Here is a 24,577-nt window from a genome sequence, read left to right as displayed (position 1 = left end):
TCTCCACCCCCATCGTTCTGCCCAGACACTGAGGTCCAGCGCCAAGGGCCTTCTGGCGGTTCTCTCCCTGCGAAAAGCCAAGTTGCAGGGAACCAGGCAGAGGGCCTTCTTGGTAGTGGCACCCGCCCTGTGGAACGCCCTCCCACCAGATGTCAAAGAGAAAAATAACTACCAAACTTTTAGAAGACATCTGAAGGCAGCCCTCTTTAGGGAAGCTTTTAATGTTTAATAGGTTATTGTATTTTGGTGTTCTGTTGGAAGCCGCCCAGAGTGGCTGGGGAAACCCAGCCAGATGGGCGGGGTTTAATATCTATCTATCTATCTATATATATCTATATATATCTAGATCTATCTATATCTATCTATATCTATCTATCATCTATAGATATTATTATTATTATTATTATTATTATTATTATTATTATGGCAGGATAGCAAAGCAGAATGAATAACACTCAGCACTTAAGAAAAACCAAAAAACTATTTTATTGCAACCTGAGTTCAAAATCTGGAATTGGCAAGCAAAGTCTTTTTGGGTGTGGGGGGGGGTATGAAATCCGTGTGAGTTTGGCCCCTCTGATTCCGTCTCCGCCGGTGGGCCAGGCTGAGGGGAAAACCCCTTTTGTGCTTTCTGCTTCCTCTTCCTGCTTGCCTCACACCTGGTGGGCAATTTCCTGCACCTTGCGTAGCGTCTCCTCCGACTGCAGCTGCTCGAAGGTGAGGAGAGACAGACCCAGCTGGTCCTCCTGGCAAAAGAGAGGACGAGATCTGGGGTCAGGAGGAGGAAGGGCTCGTCCTCATACCCGCCACCCCCTAGGTCTGGTGGACTATTTGTTATGGGCAGTGGGCAACTGAGGAACTCCCTGCCACTGGGGCCGTTGACTCAGGGTGGGGAAAACCGAGGTGCCCCCGGAAACTGCTCCCGTCACCCTGGGCATTGCCCATCCTGACAGATGGAGTCCATCGACAACACTAGGAAGGGCCACGGGTTCTCGGCCACGGGTGCAACCACGGTTCGTGGAGGCTGCTGTACAGGAACCACGATGGTGGGTGTGTGGAAGTCCCTTAGGAGTGGGTGAGCCTGCAGATGCATGTCAGTTTACAGACGCCACTTAATACCCCTTCTGCGTTGGTGAGAACTTGGGTCTTTTATAGTGTGGCAGGAATTTACACTTTGGAACTCCCTGCCAATTGAAATCGGGCAGGTGCCTGTGGCGATCACACAGGGTCCCCGGACATTTCACCGTTTATTGATCCCTGTGCTACCACTTTATTTCTCGCTGCCGCCACCCAGGCTCTACCTGGTACAATACTGAGTCCAGTCAGGATTAAATTGGAACATAAACTGTTTATTTATTGCTGTTTAACAAGCGTATGGTTTCATAAATGGTATCGGTCCATTACAATCATGGGGTACCTATCCAGACCTATAACTTCCGCTACCTGCTCTCACTCACTAAACCACCTCTCAGATATTGACTTGTCTTCCTAGCCCCTAACTGTTCCTGACTCAGCTTATTTCGCTACGCTAACACAACCTACCCACAGACTCTATCCCAATTAACTCCCACTCCAACCAACCACCCAACTCCCAACGCACTCCTCCCAGAGCTGGTTTTATAGTCCCTCTGACTCCACCCCCTGGGTGCTGATTGGGTAACCTGTTTAACTATTTCACCTCCAGCACTCTCATATGTTAACGTCACAGAGCCTTCACTGCTCTGTTTTCGGTGCCTTCTAAAACCATTTTTCTTTAAGCAACCGGACAGCCTTGTCTAGAAATTGGGTATCAGTTCTAATCTGTTTTTAGTCCATTGTTGCTTCTATTTTTTGACTGTCTTAAATTATTGTTAATTTTTCTTACTAATAATTTGTCTTTCTGTAAACCTCTTTGACCTCCTTCTTTTTACAACCAAATTTTATGAAAGAAATTAAATAGTTTCACATCCCTTGGACCCTCCGACCCTGACAGAACCAGAAGTGAACTGCAAACTAGCTACCACCATTTATTAAATGTATTGGTAAATGACGAGATGAGTGCCGCACCCCAAAGTCAAATTCGACTGGACCGGGGGTCCTTTATCTTTACACTTTAAATGTATTAGTTGCTCTTTTTTCATCATGAAAAAGGAACTTACACTAATTTAACCAAAAAACAAATATATTGGAACATTAAAAAAAAAATCTAATACCAATTTTTAAGAGTCAGATTAAAACATCCCACCTATGGGTGAAAAAAAGGTCACAGATAATTAAAAAGTGAAAAGAAAGCCTAATGAAAAAGGGATGTTTTTGCTGGGCTCCTGAAGATGAGGCCATAGGCCTGATCCAGGATCTTTTCATATCCTTATGGAACCTCCAGGTCCACAGGCAGTCTATCTACATTTCTAGATACGGGCATTCAGTTGCTGCAGGAAGAGGATGCTGAAATAGAAGGGCCATTAGCCAATGTTCTTAAAAGCAGCTGCATTCTGGGATGGCCCATACATGCTGTGGCCCCCAACAGGCCAGCCCTATGATCCACCATTTAGGGGTCCCAGCTGAAAACCAGGAATCTTGAACTTTGGGGAGCAGGAGAGAGAGGGCTGGGGATAGCTCTGATACTGTGATGGCCTGGGATTCGGACTCGGAGGCTGAACCTGAGGAATCCCAGCCTGCACAGGAGTCCCCGCCTCCAGAACCAGCTGAGCCGGGGCTGGGGATTGATCCTGAAGGGTCCTCACCTGTGCTGGATCCTCAGGTGCAGGCACCAGCTGAGTCTGCTCTGGCTCCGGAGGTGATGGAGGACCCATTGCCTGCAGGTGCTCCACTCTCAGCCCCGTCAGGGGAAGCTGAGGTTGCCTCTGGGTCCGGTAACCCTCCAGCCTCTCCTGAGCTGCAGAGGCTCAGGGCAGAGAGGCGGAGGGAACTAAGTTCTCGCAGGAGGAGTGCTCGCCTCCAGGCCAGGAGAGGCGAGTCACCAGAGGATCGGGGCCGCCCTATGCCTCGGGGCAGATAAAAGCCGGCCAGCCCCAGTCCCAGGTTGCGGGAGCAACACTGATGGTCGCCTGTTCCTGCCTGCACCCTGTCCTGCTCTTCTGCCAGAGTTCCTGACCTCACCCGACTCCCTGCCTTGGACCCAGCTTCAGCTTTGACGGACAGCCTCCATACCGCACCCTCGACCTCGGACTGGACTCGGACCTTGCCGCATGGTTAACCCTCGGGACTAGCACAGATACAATGTACCCAGCAATGACATAGCGTGGGTTGCCTGTACCCGGGACAAAGCAAGTATTGCTCCCCCTAACCTGTGGACCGTTGGCACTCCCCAAGCCCCTTCCTCCAGCCCAGTTAAAAGTCGGCCAACCCGCAAACCCTCCTCTCCCACCACTCACCTTGCGGAACGGCTGGGCCATTTGGCGCAAGAAGAACTTTGACACCTGCACGGCCTCGTCCACTGTCAAGTTGAGGTTAGCGTCCGTGATGTGCTCTTGGATCCAGCGGGGGAGCTTGCCTCGCTTGTCCGCCCGCGCGAAGCGCTGCCGAGAGTCGTGGGACATGTTACCTGGCGAGAATGGGTGCCCGCCATTGCCCACACACTCACCTCCCCCTCTTAGTCTACGGAACAGTGCGCTGCTGCTCAGGATTTCTGCCCCGCCACCCGGCAAACCTTGTCAGCGAAGACCATCAGGCCGTAGTCGGTCTTGCCGCGAATGGCTCTCCCCACACACTGGGCTGCGTGGCGCATGGCGTCGAAGGTCAGGAAGTCGTTTTCGCGGATCTGGAACTGGTCCCGCAGGTAGTCTAGACGGGCCTGGGGAAAGGGGGCTGCCATGGAGGTCTCTGTGTGTGTTTGTGTGTCCTTTTTCGGCTCTCCTCCCCGCTCCCAGTGAGAAAAACACACACACAAACACACACACAAATGCAGTTCCCTGCATGCAAAAATCTGCTGATCTGAACGTGAAAATTAGCAGCAAAGAACGCTAATGCTAATGCTAAAAATACAGGTACTAATAAATTTTATTTATATCCTGCCCTCCCCAGCCAAGACCAGGCTCAGGGTGGCTAATAACCGATAAAAAAACAAATTGATTGAAATACAACTTAAAAACAAGATTAAAATGTCAGTGTTTGTAAAAAGCAAAAAAAGAAGGAAAGGGTTCTGACCTCCCTTTGTCTCCTCAGCCTGGTCCTCAGACACTTGTCAGCATAAAAGAGTCCAGAATAATATCCTTGCAGAGTTTTATTCTTAAAGGTCTTTGTGCAAAACACGACTGAATAACTATACACACCAGCACTAACCAACCAACCAACCAACCCAAACACCAGCCTCAGCACCAAACTAACATTTCTCACTCTACAGTGGTGCCTCACAAGACGAAATTAATCCGTTCCGTGAGGCTCTTCGTATAGCGGTTTTTTCGTCTTGCGAAGCAAGCCCATTGACAGCTTAGCGGATTAGCGCTATTAGCGGTTTAGCGGCTTTTAGCGGATCAGCTGTTAAGCGGCTTAGCGGCTTAGGAAAAGGGGTGGGGAAGGGGAAAAAACGCGCAGGAACTCGCAAGACATTTTCGTCTTGCGAAGCAAGCCCATAGGGAAATTTGTTTTGCGAAGCGCCTCCAAAACGGAAAACCCTTTCGTCTAGCGAGTTTTTCGTCTTGCGAGGCGTTCGTCTTGCGGGGCACCACTGTATATATATATACAACCTGCTGCAAGCCGCTGAGTCATGCTGACCCAGCTTTATTCGCATTAAAGAAACAGCGGCCGTTTTAGCCGTGACATAAAATACAACATTAAAACATTAAAATGCAGCCTCGTTTCAATGGGAACTCAAATCAAAACCTTTTTTGGGGATGAAAACATCAGGTCTTCACCAAGGCTAACTATCTAGCTATTCTCGGCTGCATCTGTGTCCAGAAGAAAAACAATAGGCTCTGTTCCCTCCTTGGTCAGACTCACACCTGGAATACTGTGTCCAATTCTGGGCGCCACAATTTAAGAAGGATATTGCTAAGACACGGGGGGAGGCGCCAGAACTGCAAAGGACTTTCAGACTTTGAAAAGTTGGCACCGTGGCATGTCTTGTTGAACAGATTCCGCCATACAGCAGACCCTTGGGTTAGGTTACTCTCAAGTAACAAAACTTTGGGTTGCGAAAGAGGCAAACCTGGAAGTATTTTTCCGGGTTTTGCAGCTTGCGCATGCGCAGAAGCAGCGCCTCTGGATACGGATTTTTTGAGGTGCGCATGGACCCCCAGAACAAATTAAATTCGTATCCAGGGGGCCCACTGTGTGGTGTTTGTTGATGTCAGAATAGAAGCGCAGCTCATTGCAATGGTTTTGAATTTTGCTGTGCTGTTGTCTTCCTTGGTAGGTCACGCAGACCTAAATAAAGCTGTAAGAAGCCAATGACCCATCTAGTTATAATGACCTATGGGACTGCCTCTCCTGGTATGCCCCACAGAGGACCTTAAGGTCCATAAATAGCAACACCCTAGAGGTCCCAGGCCCTAAGGAAGTCAGATTAGCCTCAACCAGAGGCAGGGCCTTTTCAACACTGGCTCCGGCCTGGTGGAACGCTCTGTTTCATGAAACCAGGGCCCTGCAGGATCTGATTTCTTTCCGCAGGGCCTGGAAAACAGAGTTGTTCCGCCTGGCCTTTGGCTTGGAATCAACTTGATCCCCTTCCCCTCCTTCCTTTTTCCTTCTGTGATGGAACTCCTATTTGGGGACTTCCCTGGCTTTTTTCTGGCCCATGTAGGACCAGTCTGGATTTCATCCCCCAAAAGTTTTTGATTTGAGTTTCTACTGAAATGAGGCTGCATTTTAATCTTGTTTTTAAGTTGTATTTTAATCAATTGTTTTTATACCTGGTGTTAGCCGCCCTGAGCCTGGTCTTGGCTGGGGAGGGCAGGGTATAAATAAAATATTATTGTTGTTGTTGTTATTTTATCATTAGTTCAGCATCATGTGCTCACGGGGGGGGGGGGGGGGGCGACCAGAAGATGCCCAACATGGAAAATCAGTGAGCAGGATCCAGGCCGAAGAGCTACTCTCCCCACCTCCATTTGCTGGTATCCCCAGTGCATTTTTACAGCGTTGGGGGCAGAGGGGATGAGTGTATGGAACCAAGGGGGCAGGGTCCCCCCCCCAAATCTTTGTGAACCAGTGGCCTAACCCTTCTCCAAGAAGCCGTTTAAATGCAACGAAGGAAAATTCAGCAAAATCCTGGGCTGGGATTTTGACAGCGCTAGGTCTCTCCTGAAAGCTTATGTCTTTCCTGGAAGCAGGCTGGCAGCTCCTTAATCTGACTTAATTGGGATCAAGTAAGCCAATTCAGATCCCAGACTCTCTGCCAGGCGTTTTAGCGCTGGGCAACATCCCAACATGTACACAGCCTTGCCAACCCAGGCACCCTCTGGCTCTTTCGGACTACAACTCCCACCAGCCCCTTCCTGGTGAAGGCTGCCTTCAAAGCTCTTCTTTAAGCAGTACATACCGTATTTTTCGCCCCATAGGACGCACCGGCCCATAGGATGCACCTAGTTTTTTGGGGGGAAATAAAGGGGGGGAAATTATTCCCCCCCCCCCCGGTGCTCTGCGCTAATCCCGAAGCTTGGGACATGCGGAGCTCAGCGTGCCCCAAGCTTCTGGGTGCCGGCAAGATCTCCGCTAGCCTTGGGAAAGCCCCGCGGCTCTCCCACAGCTAGCGGAGCGCTGCGCTAATCCCGAAGCTTGGGGCGTGCGGAGCTCAGCGCGCCCCAAGCTTCTGGGTGCCGGCAAGGTCTCCGCTAGCCTTGGGAAAGCTGGGTCTCCCACAGCTAGCAAATAGCTTCCTGAGACCTGGAGAGTGAGAGGGGTCGGTGCGCGCCGACCCCCCTCGCTTTCCAGGCTTCAGCGAAAGCCTGCATTCGCCCCATAGGACACGCACACATTTCCCCTTCATTTTTGGAGGGGAAAAAGTGCGTCCTATAGGGCGAAAAATAAGGTAGTTCATCCTCTTGAAACATCACCTTGCCAACAAAGGTCTGTAAAACGTGCGTCACAACAGTTTCCCCTCCTTGCTTGCTGTACAGAAATTCCCACCTCCAGCTGGGCAGAAGAGGAGCTGGGAACAGACATCCTCTTTGCCCTCCCTGTATCCAGGAGACGCCAAGGTTTGTTCTGCGCCGGTGGAGCCCCAGGAGAGTCGCGCAGCCTCGAGAGGAGGCTCCTGGGAAACACCTGCTCTGGAGCCAAGACGGAGGAAGGAGACCAGCCTGGATGCATAGGCAGAGAGGAGAAGGCTGACTCACCTTCAGGATTCGGCTCTGGGTATAGACGTAGGGCACGCCAAACATGATCACGGCTCTGCCGTAGTGGTGGACTGCGGAGAAGGACACAAATCTAAACCGGGTTGAATGAAATGCAGTGGCTGAGATTCCTGGTGGGGGGGTTGGACTAGATGGGCTCTGGGGGTCCCTTCCAACGCTACAATGCTATGATTCCATCGTCCCTTGGAGGTTTTACAGCAGGGAGGTAGACGGCCACCTGCCAGGGATCCTTTAGCTGCAATTCTTGTGTCATTGCGTGGGGTTGGGCTAGATGACCCCTTAGGGTAAAGGGACCCCTGACCATTAGATCCAGTCGTGGCCGACTCTGGGGTTGCGGCGCTCATCTCGCTTTATTGGCCGAGGGAGCAGGCATTCAGCTTCCAGGTCATGTGGCCAGCATGACTAAGCCGCTTCTGGCAAACCAGAGCTGCACACAGAAACGCCGTTTACCTTCCCGCCAGAGCGGTACCTATTTATCTACTTGTACTGGTGCGCTTTCGAACGGCTAGGTTGGCAGGAGCAGGGACCGAGCAACAGCAGCTCACCCCGTGGCGGGGATTCAAACCGCCGACCTTCTGATCGGCAAGTCCTAGGCTCTGTGGTTTAACCCACAGCGCCACCCGTGTCCCTTACAACTATACAATTCTATAATTCCAACAAGATCCCTGCTGGATGAGGCCCCTGGCTCATCTGGTCCAGCATCCTGGAGGTGTGAAGGCAGCAAGCATCTTCGGTTGTTGGGCCCCAGTAACCACACTCACAGTGGCCTCCGTGAACCTAATATCTGCTGTGTTTCCCTGTGTGTGTGTCATCTTCTAAGTCAGGGGTCAGCAAACTTTTTCAGCAGGGGGCCGGTCCACTGTCCCTCGGACCTTGTGGGGGGCCGGACTATATTTTGAAGGGGGGAAAAATGAACGAATTCCTATGCCCCACAAATAAACCAGAGATGCATTTTAAATAAAAGCACACATTCTGCTCATGTAAAAACACCAGGCAGGCCCCACAAATAACCCAGAGATGCATTTTAAATAAAAGCACACATTCTACTCCTGTAAAAACATGCTGATTCCCGGACCATCCGTGGGCCGGATTTGGAAGGCGATTGGGCTGGATCTGGCCCCCCGGGCCTTAGTTTGCCTACCCATGTTCTAAGTTTCTAGTCCACATGCTTAAAGAAAGAGTCAGAGATGAGTGGAATTGCATGAGAAAATTAGGAGAGGGCAGGCAGAAGTACTCACCGAAGTCGATCCCTTCAGAGACCTTCCCCCTGGCCACAGACAGCAAAATGGCTCCCCGTCCGTTTTCGCAGGCCTGGCAAGGAAGAGACAAGACACAACATTGCAGAATCCGGCCAGTTCCTCCACATGGGGGCCATCACTCAAGGGGGGAATAATTTTGTCCCGACTTTCCTCCTGGATTTATGTCAGCATTCTATATATCTGGGTGGGCTTGCCAGAACGAAAACAGTGTTTATATCAGGCACCAAAAACAGTTCAGTGATGGTGCCAGCCTGACATCAACAGAGAGTTCCACACTTTGGTTCCTGCCACGCTGAAAAATCAATTTATTATAAAGGCAGAATGAATATTCTGCCACACCTGAATCTTCTTGCCCAGACTTTCCCTTAACTGTAAGTTACAATCAAAACATATGACTCCATCATCAATTATACCTGCATTTCCATTCTTCTTAATTCACTTAATCCTCAATGAATCCTATTTTAACGGTACTGTTAACTGTTCTAATGTTTTACACTGCTCGGAGATTTCTTCAAAAATAAAGTTTTCAAACATTTGAAATAAATAAGCTGGGCTGGTAAAACGAACAAGGGGGGGGATTTCATTCAGTATTGGTGAGTACTTTGAGGCCACTCCTTATTTGCCCTGCCCCACTGTTCACCAGGGGAACTACCTGCCACCACGTCCCGACTGGCGGCTCACCTCCTGGTACTTCTCGAGGGCCATGCTCGTCTCTGCTCCGTCCTGCGTCTCAATGAAGATGAGTTTGTTGCGCTGGATGTTCTCTAGGATCCCCTGCAGTGGCCGGAGAGAAAAACCGGGGGGTGGGGTGGGGGTGGCGGGTGCATGAAATTCAAAAAGTCACAAGGCTTCTTCACGCAGCAGGTGGTTCGACTGCGGAACTCCCTCCCACAAGAAGCTGTAAGGGCCCTAGAGACGGCTTGAACAGAGGATTCGGTCAGAGGCCATCCTTGTGGCAGGGAGTTCCACAGTTTAACTTGGCACTGCGTGAAGAAGTTCCTTCCTTTTTTCTGCCCCCAATTTTCCAATGCTTCCAATGACCACCCTCTAAAGGTCACTCTCAGGAGCCTCCCAGCCGGCAGCAAAGACCCGGACCCGATCCACCAAACATGCGTGTGCGCACACTCGCACGTACCTGCTCATACCACGAGGCCACAATGTTCTCCATGTACTGGTAGCTGGTGAAAAAGGCCACGATGCCATCTGGGACGATGGCTGACATCTCCAACAGCAGATTCCCGTAGTTGCGGATTACGGCTGTGAGAAAATCAAGGACCGTTTTGGGGAGAGAGCCACGAGGAAGCCTTCCCTCCGTCAACACCTGCCGCGAAGGAGGGCAGAGGAGACCCATGACCCAACCACGTTCTCACTCCTGGCCGCTCCTGCGCCAGGAATCTAAAGCCCTTTAAACAGCTGCATCTTTCCCCTAAAGAATTCTGGAAATTGTAGTTTGCGAAAGGCGCTGAGATTTGTTAGGAGACCCTCTGGGAACTACAATTCCCAAAGCTCTCTGTGAGGAATAGGGATGGATTGTTAAAACCACCCTGTAGCTCTGCGAGGGGAGCCTTAGAACTCACAGCGCCCTGTTGTTTAGTCGTTTAGTCGTGTCCGACTCTTCATGGCCCCCTGGACCAGAGCACGCCAGGCCCTCCTGTCTTCCACTGCCTCCCCCAGTTGGGTCAGACTCATGCTGGTAGCTTCGAGAACACTGTCCCACCATCTCGTCCTCTGTCGTCCCCTTCTCCTTGTGCCCTCCATCTTTCCCAACATCAGGGTCTTTTCCAGGGAGTCTTCTCTTCTCCTGAGGTGGCCAAAGTCTTGGAGCCTCAGCTTCAGGATCTGTCCTTCCAGTGAGCACTCAGGGCTGATTTCCTTAAGAATGGAGAGGTTTGATCTTCTTGCAGTCCATGGGACTCTCAAGAGTCTCCTCCAGCACCAGAATTCAAAAGCACTTAACCCGAGGTACCACTGTATAAGCTGCCTTATCCTGATTCAGACCATTGGGTCTATCTTAGATTAGTGTGTCAAACGCCGACTGGCATATTTGAATCCTGGCATCTCCCAGAGTCCTAGCCCGAGACTCTAACCACTACAACACACTGCTGTGCGTGGTCTCTCCCTCCCTCTCTCTCTCTCTCTCTCTCCCTCCTGAAACACTAAAAAAAATGTTCGTAAAGCAATGCAATGCTTCCCACCATTGTTGTTGTTGTTTAGTCGTTTAGTCATGTCCGCCTCTTCGTGATCCCCTGGACCAGAGCACGCCAGGCACTCCTGTCTTCCACTGCCTCCCGCAGTTTGGTCAAACTCATGCTGGTAGCTTCAAGAACACCATCCAACCATCTCGTCCTCTGCCGTCCCCTTCTCCTTGTGCCCTCCATCTTTCCCAGCATCAGGGTCTTTTCCAGGGAGTCTTCTCTTCTCATGAGGTGGCCAAAGTATTGGAGCCTCAGCTTCACGATCTGTCCTTCCAGTGAGCACTCAGGGCTGATTTCCTTCAGAATGGAGAGGTTTGATCTTCTTGCAGTCCATGGGACTCTCAAGAGTCTCCTCCAGCACCAGAATTCAAAAGCATCAATTCTTCGGCGATCAGCCTTCTTTATGGTCCACCTCTCACTTCCATACATCACTACTGGGAAAACCATTGCTTTAACTATACGGACCTTTGTCGGAAAGTGATGTCTCTGCTTTTTAAGATGCTGTCTAAGTTTGTCATTGCTTTTCTCCCAAGAAGCAGGCGTCCTTTAATTTCGTGACTGCTGTCACCATCTGCAGTGATCATGGAGCCCAAGAAAGTAAAATCTCTCACTGCCTCCATTTCTTCCCCTTCTATTTGCCAGGAAGTGATGGGACCAGTGGCCATGATCTTCGTTCTTTTGATGTTGAGCTTCAGCGCCCTTAACAAACTACAATTCCCAGAATGCTTTGGGGGTGAAACCACGGCTGTTTGAAGCCCTTTAAAAAAGCTTGGCGTGCATTTGCATTTTATGCAAGAAGGGGTGGGGTGAAAAGTCCACGCAAGGCAAATATTCTGCTCTCCCTCCTTACCAATGTCTTCGCGCGTCTCGAACTTGGAGCTGATGGTCACCTGGTCGTTCCCTCTCCCCACAATCTGAAATGGGAAAGGGGATTTGGAGAAACTGCCCGTTTGGAGGGGGGGCAAGGAAATGGGAAAAGTTGGGTGGTTGATTAATCGAACACCCCTCTTTTTGCAGAAGGGAACCTAAAAAAAATCATTTAGGGGTGGAACGCCCGACGAAAAGGCATTTTATTGCCTTTGTACCCTGCTTTTTCCTCCAGGGATCTCATAGAGGGCATATGCGGCTCTCCCTCTCTTTTCACAACAACAACAACCCTGTAAGGGTGGGCCGAGAGGCAGTGACCGGTCCCGAAGGCTTGGAGGTTGAGGGGCTGCGTCCTGACATTTGCCACCCTTAAAAAAAGCAGCCAGCCTCTCAACCCTTTACTTTGGTGGCCCTGGCAGTGCGGGGAGAGCCCTCTGCCGACCACCCCATCTCGTCGCACTCACCATCGGGCAAAGGCAGGTCCTGGCGAGGGTCATGGTGAACGTTGCCATGGTGACGGGCCTGAAGTCCAGGATTTTGGGGTAGATGTCCAGCGGCGAAAGGGTCTGCGCCCGAATGAGGAGGAAATTGGAGTGGAAAATGTGGCCACAAATCACACTTTTCTCTCTCACACACACACAAACTCACACCAGTTTGGGCCTGCAGGAAGAGGACCCTCATGGACCCAGTAAAAAGGCCACACTTACTCCTGAGGTGATAATGACTGACTGGAACCTCTCAAAGACCGGCTTGATAGCGATGGAGGCGTCCATGCAGCTGGGGAGAATCACAGAATTGTTGGACGGGACACCCAAGGGACATCTAGTCCACCCCCTCGCAACACACCCAGGCTCCCTGCCCCCCCCCCAAAAAACACAACATTTTGCAAACATAGCTCTGGCCTCGAAAGGATGCTACGCTTTCCACTCTACGGCCATCCAGATGTTGTCTGGTGCCATCCAGATGTTGTCAAACTAGGTTAAGGGGTGATATGATAGCCATCTTCAAATATATAAAAGGATGTCACATAGAGGAGGGAGAAAGGTTGTTTTCTGCTGCTCCAGAGAAGCGGACACGGAGCAATGGATCCAAACTACAAGAAAGAAGATTCCACCTAAACATTAGGAAGAACTTCCTGACAGTAAGAGCTGTTTGACAGTGGAATTTGCTGCCAAGGAGTGTGGTGGAGTCTCCTTCTTTGGAGGTCTTTAAGCAGAGGCTTGACAACCATATGTCAGGAGTGCTCTGATGGTGTTTCCTGCTTGGCAGGGGGTTGGACTCGATGGCCCTTGTGGTCTCTTCCAACTCTAGGATTCTATGATTCTATAACTCCCGTCAGCCCCAGCGTCGCACGGGGAGTTCTGGTTCAGAACATCTCGGGAAGGTGCAGGATTGGGGAAGATTCCAAGAGAAACTGAGACAGGGAAATGAGGTAGATTCTGCCGTCTTGCCTTTAAAAACTGCTTTGAGGTGTTTTTTTGAAGAAATATTCAAGCAGTGTACAAATTTTATGAAATAAATAAATTAAATAGATATGACCTTCCAGCTGACAGGCGGTTGGCTCCTGGGGTTACCTGTCACCCATCAAGACTGACCACTGCCCCTCCTCCAGCTGTGCATCTTTTTAGAGAAGAAAGGGGCCCAAGGATCCCCCCCCAAAAAAATTGGGTGCCCTCTAGATTTCCCAGGGTGCCCTCATGGCGCTCACCTGAAGTGCAGGATGGGGTTGGTGATGGTGGGAGTTCGGTCATCAAATGGTTCGATGATTATAGTAAAACCTGCGGTGGGATAATTAAACAAAGACGTTCGGGTATCTGGCACGAGCACACCCACCCACCCACACCATCAACAAAAAAATACCGTATTTTTTGCTCTATAAGACTCACGTTTTCCCTCCAAAAAAGTAAGGGGAAATGTGTGTGTGCATCTTATGGAGCGAATGCAGGCTGCACAGCTATCCCAGAAGCCAGAACAGCAAGAGGGATAGCGGCTTTCGCTGCGCAGCGATCCCTCTTGCTGTTCTGGCTTCTGGGATTTAGAATCTTTTTTTCTTATTTTCCTCCTCCAAAAACTAGGTGCGTCTTATGGTCTGATGCGTCTTATAGAGTGAAAAATACAGGTATGTACAAAATCGGGATGCTGATCTCCCTAAGGCCGTTCCAGAGAGAGCTCAGCTTTCCTTTGAATAAAGGAGGGATGCAAGCTTCTAGCCCTCCTTACGGGATCCTTGCCACGGGATCACGTTCATCCAGTGCTTTACCAACTGCACTGGTGGAGTACAGGGTCAGGTTTAAGGTGCTGGTTTTGACCTTTAAAGCCCTATGCGGCCTAGGACCCTCGTACCTATGGGACCGCCTCTCCTGGTATGCCCCACGGAGGATCTCAAGGTCCACAAATGACAACACTTTGGAGGTACCAGGTCGCAAGGTGGTTAGATTGGTCTCAACTAGGGCCAGGGCCTTTTCAGTACTGGCCCCGACTTGGTGGAATGCTCTGTCACAAGAGACCAGGGCCCTGCGGGATTTGACATCTTTCCGCAGGGCCTGCAAGACAGAGCTGTTCCGCCTGGCCGTTGGTTTGGACTCACTCTGACCCTTATGTTTCCCTCCCCTCATGGTCTTGATCTATGGGCTACTTTTAAAATGAGGCTGCATTTTAAATTGCATTTTATCCCGTATTTTAAATTGGTGTTTTTTTTCCCTATTATGTTTTTACTGTAATTTTACTGGTGTTAGCCGCCCTGAACCCGGCTCTGGCCAGGGAGGGCAGGGTATAAATAAAATTTGTTGTTGTTGTTGTTGTTGTTGTTGTTGTTGTTGTTACAGGGAGGAGTTTGAGAGCCAGGCAGTACTTTGCTAACATATTTCAGGCTTCCGGGCTTGAAATTTCAAGTGTTCATTTTACCTACTTTAAATGAAGTGTTGTTTTATCTCCCATGTTCTTACAAACTGTATGTTACTCAGCTTTTTTGTTTTAAGCTTTTAACTGCAGAAGAAGCATCTAACCCAGGGGTGACTGACACTCCAGGGTTAGCTGTGATTCCTGGGGTTGGGCTGGATGACCCTTGGGGTCCCTTCCAGATCTATGATTTATGCAGAAAGCGTTGCAGGCTGGAATATTTCTTGCCCTGGGCCTGCAAGCCGGTCGAGGCCCAAGCTTCTTAGGACACCAGAAACCTTTCCTTCCGAGAGCCGAGGAGGAAGAATTAAGCTTCTTAAAGGCGGGTGGACTGACTCATCCTCAGGGCTAAGAACTTAAGAGACTTAGGAGGTATTTATATGCCGTGGCAACGTCAGACAAACACACGGAGCCCGTCCCCTTCTCCTCTCGGCTTGAGGAGGTGGTGCAGCAGTCCTCAGCGCATGAGAGCACCATCGTGCTTGGCTCCAGCGCACCTCCGGGCTGTGGCACAGAGGAGAGCCCCCTGGTGGCTTCAAGGCCTGGAAACAGCAGTTCAGGCACGGGTGACTTCAGGACTGGATGAGTGCAATGCGCTCTCTGTGGAGCTTCCCTTGCCCTTGATCCCGAAGCTGTGGCTGGTGCTGAACGTATTTGTTTACTTATTTATTTTTATATTTATTTTCCCCATTCTTTATAATCACACTTTCATCCAGGGATGTCGAATAACTTACAAAAAAACAAAATGATCAGACAACAGCAAAGGTTGCTAGGTTTATCGAGGGTGCAATGCGATTAAGGGCCACTTCCTGTCTTTTTTACTTATATATCTTTTATTTGTATATATTGCTTGTTTTATGTTGCTATGGCTGTTGGCTAATGCGAATAAAGTTTATCTTATCTTACATAACTTACAAAAAAATCATTCAGTCGAAAATCTAACAATAACATGCATCAAAATCCTCCTCCTATTAATTATACATAACAGTATATACTTTTGTCCCTTCTCATTTATCCTAATTTTCTTTTTCCTCCCTCCCCTGTAACCCCTCCCTCCAAAATTTGTTCTCTCTTCAATTCTTTAACCATGTGCACAGATTATTCATTCTAATTTGGATGCTTCCCCCTGTGCTATCCAATTCCTATAACTTGTCCATTTATTCAAAATCTTTTGACATTTGTTTTCCCATGTATCCTCCGTCATTACCTGTTCAAATATATCAGATTGTATATATTCAAAAACATAGTCATCCAGTCCAGATGTTTAGAAAGTCGATGAGAGTTTTAATATTAGTCTAAAGGCTGCGGCCGATTTGTGCAAGACTGTGGAAATGCGCCAAACCCCCAAGCGACTCAAAAAGTCACAAAAAGGGGCTTACACAGGCCCCGCAGACGTCCACAAGGGTCTGGAACATAAGCCTTGCGCAAACCAGTTGTTGCCTGTGCTGCTTTCTTAACTTTTCAGACACAGCCACTGCCAGAGAGCTAAGGGTTTGGGTTTTTTGTAAGGCGTGAACTACCCTATCAGATGGGATACGGGTGGCGCTGTGGGTTAAACCATAGAGCCGAGGACTTGCCGATCAGAAGGTCGGTGGTTCAAATCCCTGCGACGGGGTGAGCTCCCGTTGCTCAGTCCCTGCTCCTGCCAACCTAGCAGTTCGAAAGCACATCAAAGTGCAAGTAGATAAATAGGTACCGCTCCGGCGGGAAGGTAAACGGTGTTTCCATTGCGGCTTAGTAATGCTGGCCACGTGACCCGGAAGCTGTACGCCGGCTCCCTCGGCCAATAAAGCGAGATGAGCGCCGCAACCCCAGAGTCGGCCACGACTGGACCTAATGGTCAGGGGTCCCTTTACCTTTTACCCTTTCAGATGCAGAAAGTCTCCCTTACCTTTGGAGTAAGTGCTGACCAGAGTGGCAAAATTGGAAATCAGCGTGATGGGGGAGAAATCGGAGATGTCGGCGATTTCCAGTGTTCGAAGAAGGGAGCGGAGGCGCTCTGCACAGAATCTGCAAAAGGAAGGAAACCCCGAGTTTGCAGGAAGACAGGTGTTGCCTTTGGGGGAGAAGGTTTGTGTGAAGGAACAATGGTGGGGAAGGGTTTCTGCTTGGCAATCAGAATGACAGCGGGTGTCTCCACCATTCACAAATGCTCACAGATACCTGGGGTGGGGGGAAGCGAGCTAACCAGTTAAGTACCTCCATTTCCATGTCCAAAGAGGTTGCCCCATTGCTATAGAGACAAATGGGATGGCCTTTTCCCACCTCAGCTGGCTGAAGGCCAAGCCATCCTAGCATACAGAACAACTGGCCAAAGCTTTTTATTATTATTACTTTATTTTCACCCTAGGATCCTAGGGGGAGTCAAAGCACTAAAACACAATTTAAAAAAAATATTTTTTAACGCAAATTACAATCATAAAAATGAAATGTGTTGTAAAAACATACGGGTCCCTATTTTAACTTTTTGTTGTTTTAAAGTGAAACTCAACATCAAAAAAACGAAGATCATGGCCACTGGGCACATCACCTCCTGGCAAATAGAAGGGGAAGAAATGAAGGCAGTGAGAGATTTGACTTTCTTGGGCTCCATGATCACTGCAGATGGTGACAGCAGTCACGAAATTAAAAGACGCCTGCTCCTTGGGAGAAAGGCAATGGTAAACCTGGACAGCGTCTTAAAAAGCAGAGACATCACCTTGCCAACAAAGGTCCGTATAGTTAAAGCAATGGTTTTCCCAGTAGTGATGTATGGAAGTGAGAGCTGGACCATAAAGAAGGCTGATTGCTGAAGAATGGATGCTTTTGAATTATGGTGCTGGAGGAGACTCTTGAGAGTCCCATGGACTGCCAGAAGATCAAACCTCTCCATTCTTAAGGAAGTGTTCTCGAAGCTACCAGCATGAGTTTGACCAAACAGTGGGAGGCAGTGGAAGACTCTGAACACTGTCCAACCATCTCGTCCTCGGTCGCCCCCTTCTCCTTGTGCCCTCTATCTTTCCCAACATCAGGGTCTTTTCCAGGGAGTCTTCTCTTCTCATGAGGTAGCCAAAGTCTTGGAGCCTCAGCTTCAGGATCTGTCCTTCCAGTGAGCACTCAGGGCTGATTTCCTTCAGAATGGAGAGGTTTGATCTTCTTGCAGTCCATGGGACTCTCAAGAGTCTCCTCCAGCACCAAAATTCAAAAGCATCCATTCTTCAGCCATCAGCCTTCTTTATGGTCCAGCTCTCACTTCCATACATCACTACTGGGAAAACCAGAGCTTTAACTATACAGACCTTTGTCGGCAAGGTGGCTTACACAAAATAAATAGTAGCACAGCAGAACTTCACCGTTGAAACATAAATCGTATCAAAGAATTAACAAATCGTCAGTAAAACAACTGGAAACAGAACCTGAAGACACCGCCCTCTCTGCCCTGAACGCCACTCCCAGGTTGGGGTGTAAGCAAGGGTACGAAGGGTGGGGTTGGCTTTTGGGGGTGGGAGATTCTCCCTCCTGACCCCCCACTTACCGAAGGGGCTTGCGCTCAATGCAGACCTTCTCGAAGATGTCCTTCAGAAAAGACGGGGGGCTTTCCTGGACCACGTGATGAACCCGCAAGCGGGACTTCAGGTACTCCAGGAAGCGTTTCAGGAAGCCCACAAAGTGCTCCGCGGTCCGGATGTTGCCTGGGACGGCCTCTGCCAAGAGGGGATAAAAGGCAGGTCAGGCCTTTGGCGCTACCCCTGTGGGACTGCCCAGTCCAGCAGCAGGAGGCCCCAGGGCAGCGAGAACAAATCACTCCCCACCCTCTTCAAGAATGAGAAATGGGTGAATGCTGGATGAAACCAAGGGTGCACCTCGCCTGGAGTAGGTAAAGGGTAAAGGGACCCCTGACCATTAGGTCCAGTCGTGGCCGACTCTGGGGTTGCGGTGCTCATCTTGCTTTATTGGCCGAGGGAGCCGGCGTTCAGCTTCCGGGTCATGTGGCCAGCAGGACTAAGCCGCTTCTGGCAAACCAGAGCAGCGCACAGAAACACCGTTTACCTTCCCGCTGGAGTGGTACCTATTTATCTACTTGCACTTTGACGTGCTTTTGAACTGCTAGGTTGGCAGGAGTAGGGACCGAGCAACGGGAGCTCACCCCGTCGCGGGGATTCGAACTGCCGACCTTCTCATCGGCAAGCCCTAGGCTCTGTGGTTTAGCCCACAGCGCCACCCGCGTCCCAACACCTCGCCTGGAGTCTTGTCTTAAATGGGGGACAACCACCACAGGCTCCCCACCTCCCGCTGCAGAAAGAGTCACAAGCACCTTGGAGGACCTCGTCGGGCAGCACCGGGTTGGCCAAATAGACGTCCGTTTCGCGGGCGACATTCGCCTCCCGCAGACCTTCCACCAGGCGCCGGTATTCCTCCTTCAGCTTCTGAGCATCCGTCTCCTTGATCCTTGAGGAAACAGGGAGAAGGGGGTTCTATACCTGAAGGAGCATCTCCACCCCCATCGTTCAGCCTGGACACTGAGATCCAGTGCCGAGGGCCTTCTGGAGATTCCCTCCCTGCGAGAAGCAAAGCTACAGGGAACCAGGCAGAGGGCCTTCTCGGTAGTGGCGCCCGCCCTGTGGAACACCCTCCCTTCAGACGTGAAGGAAATAAGTAGCTATCTTTAAAAGACATCTGAAGGCAGCCCTGTTTAGGGGAGTTTTTAGTATTTAATGCTGTATTGTTTTTAACACTTGATTGGGAGCCGCCCAGAGTGGCTGGGGAAACTCAGCCAGATGGGCGGGCTATAACTATATTATTATTATTATTATTATTATTATTATTATTATTATTATTATTATTATAATACCTGTGGGTCATGAGCAGCCAGGGCTGTGCACAATCCCAGGAGGGCACAGGGGACCTGCAGGATGTGGCCCTCAAACAAACAAATGGATAAGCAACCCCTCCATGTACGGAACGCTTCCGACCCCCACAGAGTGTACAGAGTGGATCCCAGTGGCAGTCTGACTCAGTAGGAAACATCTTCCCATGTTCCTAATTCAGTTCCCTGAGAATTTCAGCTATCAGTATTAGAAATGGACCAAGTTTCTAGCTGTTCAAAGCATACAAGCCACATTTCTAGCTCTCATGAAGGCCAGGGTGGTTGGAAAAGGTCTCCCCCTGCCCCAAGGAGGGTCTCCAGGGCTTTCCAGCGGCTCCTTGCCACACCCGCTTCATGATCCAACAAACTGTGATTCCTGAGTTGCGGGGGGTTGGGCTAGATGACCCTTAGGGTCCCCTTCCAACTCTACAATTCTATAACTGGAATTATGCATGCGGGACGTCCCATAGAATCAGGGGGTGATCTTAGTTCAGGATTTCGACATCGTGCTCATGGGCATTTGCTGAGTCAAGGCTGCCGGGTGGGAAAATAAGAGGGTCTTATCTTAATTTATCTTAATAATAATAATAATAATAATAATAATAATTTTTTATTTATACCCCGCCCTTCCCGGTTCAAAAAACCGGGCTCAGGGTGGCTAACAACAGATTTAAAACACTTAATTGTTGCAACAAAAACAGCATAAAATACAGTATAATACGTGAATAACAGTAAATTCAGAATTCAAAAATCAATTTAGGAGGAAAATCCATCCAATAAACATTAGATGATCACCAGGGCTAGCTGGCTGAATTAGTCCTACTTGGGCCAGTGAGGAGGCCAGGGGAGAATTAGCTGTGGGATCCCAGAGCTAGTAATCTTCATAAAAAGGGGAGGGGGAGGGAAGGAAGGGGAATAAAAGATCAGGCTAACTTCAAATTGAAAGCCAGGCAGAATAGCTGTGTCTTACAGGCCCAGCAAGAGGAGGTTAAATCCTGCAGGGCCCTGGTCTCATGGGACAGAGTGTTCCACCAGGTTGGAGCCATCACTGAGAAGGCCCTGGCCCTGGTGGAGGATAATCTGACTTCCTTAGGGCCCAGGACCTCTGAACTATGGTTATTCATGGACCTTAAGGTCCTCTGCGGGGCAGACCAGGAGAGGCGGTCCCGTAAATACGAGGGCCCTAAGCCACAAAGGGCTTTAAAGGTCAAAACCAGCACCTTAAACCTGACCCGATACTCCACCAGGAACCAGATAAATTCAACAGTGTAAGTAAGTTTTGATGGAAGTAATAATGAAATACTGAATGGTTTAGTTTATATACAACTTGCAGGGACTTATGCTATGCAAAATGAACCACGGAAAGAGAAGGGAAGTCACTGATAGTTTAAGGTTGTCTAAATGAATATTCTATACTGTAAAAGAGAAAATTTAATAAAAAAATTATGGGGAAATAAGAGGGTCTCCTCACTTACTTCTGGATGCTGGCTTGGAGCGTGGCCACGTTCCCCTGGCACCGGTCCAGCATCTTGCGCGTGATGTTGACACCCATGGAATCGATGCAGACGTTGTCTGTGGGAGAAGAGGCCGGCCAGCCGGTCTATGTGACTTTCTAGGCAGGTGAAGACAGACTGACAGTTTTCTGGAACAGCTATTGAGCCACCGCGCTTGTCAGGATGGGGCGGCAAGACCTCCTTTCTTGAGAGTATCTTCTTCTCACAACACCTCCTCGAATGTTAACGCACTCTGCGCTGATAACCATCGCGGCACCATGTAGCGGTGAGTTCCGCAGGCTCTGCGTGTGCTACGTGAACCACCACCCTCACCCCATTGGCTCAGGAAAGGCAGTCGCTCCTCTGCCACGCTTGGCCCTAAAGGGACAGTCACATTACCCCCCCACACACATTGCAGGGGGTTGGACTAGATGGCATTTGGGTCCCCGCCCAACTCAACAATTCTACGATTCTAGATATGTGCTTGCAGATGTCCAAGACAGGCAAGAGGTGCTCTTGCATACCGATATTGTGAGCCTCGTCAAAGACGACGACAGATTTCTTGGCCAGTTCTTTAGACACCAGGTCAGCAATCTTGGGGTCCAGGAGATAGTGGTAGCTGTATACCACGATGTTGGCGTGAAGGATCTGGTCCAGCATGGAGAGAAACAGCAGAACAAGGACACGGGTGGCATGAAAATCTATACAGTGGTACCTCAGGTTACATACGCTTCAGGTTACATACGCTTCAGGTTACAGACTCCGCTAACCCAGAAATAGTGCTTCAGGTTAAGAACTTTGCTTCAGGATGAGAACAGAAATCGTGCTCTGGCGGCGTGGTGGCAGCAGGAGGCCCCATTAGCTAAAGTGGTGCTTCAGGTTAAGAACAGTTTCAGGTTAAGAACGGACCTCCAGAACGAATTAAGTTCTTAACCCGAGGTATCACTGTACTGTATTGGACCAAGTTATCACATCCGGAGAACTCTAGTTTTCCTTTTTTTGAAAAAATGAAATAAAATAATTCATTTGATTTTTCAACTTAAAAGTTTTACAGAGATGTATCAAACACAAATTATAAAAACCAGATTCCAAGGAATATCCTGGACTGCCATCCTCCCCTTTGTGGGTCCTCCACCTCCATCGTTCTCCGAGGGCCTTCTGGCAGTTCCCTCACTGCGAGAAGCCAAGTTACAGGGAACCAGGCAGAGGGCCTTCTTGGTGGTGGCGCCCGCCCTGTGGAACGCCCTCCCACCAGGTGTCAAAGAGAACAACAACTACAGGACTTTGAGAAGACATCTGAAGGCAGGCCTGTTTAGGGAAGCTTTTAATGTTTGATGCATTACTGTATTTTGATATTTTGTTGGATGCTGCCCAGGGTGGCTGGGGAAGCCCAGCCAGATGGGCGGGGTATAAGGTAAAGGTAAAGGTACCCCTGCCCGTACGGGCCAGTCTTGACAGACTCTGGGGTTGTGCGCCCATCTCACTTAAGAGGCCAGGGGCCAGCGCTGTCCGGAGACACTTCCGGGTCACGTGGCCAGCGTGACATCGCTGCTCTGGCCAGAGCCAGAGCCGCACACGGAAACGCCGTTTACCTTCCCGCTGGTAAGCGGGCCCTATTCATCTACTTGCACCCGGAGGTGCTTTCAAACTGCTAGGTTGGCAGGCGCTGGGACCGAGCAGCGGGAGCGCACCCCGCCACAGGGATTCGAACCGCCGACCTTTCAATTGGCAAGTCCTAGGCGCTGAGGCTTTAACCCACAGCGCCACCTGCGTCCCGGGCGGAGTATAAATAATAATAATAATAATAATAATAATAATAATAATAATAATAATATATTATTATTAATTAGTTCCTCCCGCATCTTTTATGATAATCCAAACCCTTTACTTCTTCCATTAGGTCCAGAAAGACTCTCCTCCCTGAAAGAGAGGGGAGTGGTTGTGGGCGGGAGCCCGAGCACCGCCCAGCGGGGGGGGGGGGGGCATTTGCCCCCTGCCTCCAGCTCACCTGGCTGGTGCTCACGCCCCCCTCCTGTGGCCATCCAACCAGGTGCCACGGAGGGGGCATGTTCAGCAGCCTTTTGCTGCAGCACTAGCCTCTCCCTGGCCTCATTCCTCATCGTCGTCCCGTGGCGAGTCACCCACCCTCCACTCCCTTTTAGTTAGGGCCTAGGTCATTGGCCTTGCTATGGACCTTAGGTTGGTCGCCCTGGTTGTCCGGGGGGCCTGGTAGGAGTTTTTCCATTTGGCATTAGGCTTTTTGGTTTTTTCGCCTACCTCGTAGCAATTGTCACAACTTTTGTGGTATTGGTGGGTAGGTTGTTGTTGTTGTTGTTTAGTCATTTAGTCGTGTCCGACTCTTCGTGACCCCATGGACCAGAGAACGCCAGGCACTCCTGTCCTCCACTGCCCCCCGCAGCTTGGTCAGACTCATGCTGGTAACCTCGAAAACACTATCCAACCATCTCGTCCTCTGTCGCCCCCTTCTCCTTGTGCCCTCCATCTTTCCCAACATCAGGGTCTTCTCCAGGGAGTCTTCTCTTCTCATGAGGTGGCCAAAGTACTGGAGCCTCAGCTTCACAATCTGTCCTTCCAGTGAGCACTCAGGGCTGATTTCCTTCAGAATGGAGAGGTTTGATCTTCTTGCAGTCCATGGGACTCTCAAGAGTCTCCTCCAGCACCATAATTCAAAAGCATCAATTCTTCGGCGATCAGCCTTCTTTATGGTCCAGCTCTCAGTTCCATACATCACTAGGTGGGTAGGTTAGGCATTGGAATAATGTGTTGTGGTGTGTCGAAGTGCTAGGTGTGGCCATCGCCTATGCCTTCAATGTTTAGGGGTATTCCGTTAAAGGAATCTGGCGGTCGTGTATTCTGTCCGATGCCTGCTTGGCGGGAGGCCATGGCACGACCCTCGGTGACAGCAGGAGGTGAGCCTATAGTTGGATCAGCATCAACAGGCTCCACCTACTGGTGAATAAACCCACTTGTTTCTATCCAATGCCTAAGCCAATACCTTTTCATTGCTGTAATCAATAAAGTTGTGGCCTTTTCTAGCCCATTAACCTTATATCACGTGTCCTTGTGTCTTCATTTCACTTCACGGGGTCGGGTCCTCGAACCACAATCAATCTTACATCACTACAAGTGATATTCCAATCCTATTAACAATTTTAACTGATTACAGTGTTCTTTAAGATAAGTTATCAATTTCCCCCACTCCTTATTAAAGTCTTCTGGATTTCTGATTCTTCCGGTCATTTTAGCCATTTCAGCACAGTCCACTAACTTCATCTGGTATTCTTCTCTGGTAGGAACTTTATCTCCTTCTCATTGCTGGGCCAGTAATATCCGTTTTCCAGTCCTCTTGGGGTGGAGGGAGGGGGGAACCAACTCTGCCCCCCCCCTCAAAAGGACAGTGACATTAAAAGGTATCCATAGATGCTCAAAACATGTAAAGAGATGTGCTCTTAAAAAAAAAAAAAAATAGGAACAGCACCTGTGCAAGCTTTCAAGCTACAGTGGTGCCTTGCAAGACGAAATTAATCCGTTCCACGAGTCTCTTCGTCTTGCGATATTTTCGTCTTGCGAAGCACGGCTATTAGCGGCTTAGCGGCTATTAACGGCTTAGCGGCTTAGCGGCTAGTAACAGCTTAGCAGCTTAAAGAAAAAGGAAACAAACTCGCAAGAACTCGCAAGACGTTTCGTCTTGCGAAGCAAGCCCATA

The 24,577-nt window shown here is 49.7% G+C and overlaps 1 protein-coding gene across 1 annotated transcript in view; it reads right to left on the bottom strand.

Moving 5' to 3' along the window:
- Nucleotides 1-462: 462 nt before the first annotated feature.
- ERCC2 (ERCC excision repair 2, TFIIH core complex helicase subunit) overlaps nucleotides 463-24,577 on the bottom strand; it is a 35,068-nt gene continuing 10,953 nt past the window's right edge. The window contains exons 8-23 of the mRNA XM_079985416.1: nucleotides 21,375-21,498; nucleotides 20,833-20,929; nucleotides 18,806-18,939; nucleotides 18,026-18,194; nucleotides 16,403-16,521; nucleotides 13,322-13,391; nucleotides 12,321-12,390; nucleotides 12,078-12,179; nucleotides 11,597-11,660; nucleotides 9,687-9,808; nucleotides 9,233-9,325; nucleotides 8,531-8,603; nucleotides 7,275-7,345; nucleotides 3,650-3,793; nucleotides 3,375-3,518; nucleotides 463-746 (exon numbers count right to left, since the gene is read on the bottom strand). Coding sequence (XP_079841542.1) covers nucleotides 654-746; nucleotides 3,375-3,518; nucleotides 3,650-3,793; nucleotides 7,275-7,345; nucleotides 8,531-8,603; nucleotides 9,233-9,325; nucleotides 9,687-9,808; nucleotides 11,597-11,660; nucleotides 12,078-12,179; nucleotides 12,321-12,390; nucleotides 13,322-13,391; nucleotides 16,403-16,521; nucleotides 18,026-18,194; nucleotides 18,806-18,939; nucleotides 20,833-20,929; nucleotides 21,375-21,498 — 1,689 coding nt within the window. The 3' untranslated portion in view covers nucleotides 463-653. The remainder of the gene's footprint in view (nucleotides 747-3,374; nucleotides 3,519-3,649; nucleotides 3,794-7,274; nucleotides 7,346-8,530; nucleotides 8,604-9,232; nucleotides 9,326-9,686; nucleotides 9,809-11,596; nucleotides 11,661-12,077; nucleotides 12,180-12,320; nucleotides 12,391-13,321; nucleotides 13,392-16,402; nucleotides 16,522-18,025; nucleotides 18,195-18,805; nucleotides 18,940-20,832; nucleotides 20,930-21,374; nucleotides 21,499-24,577) is intronic.

Source organism: Podarcis cretensis, assembly GCF_951804945.1.
Source record: "Podarcis cretensis genome assembly, chromosome: 8".
Lineage (NCBI taxonomy): Eukaryota > Metazoa > Chordata > Lepidosauria > Squamata > Lacertidae > Podarcis > Podarcis cretensis.
This window is presented reverse-complemented; position numbering and strand designations above follow the sequence as displayed.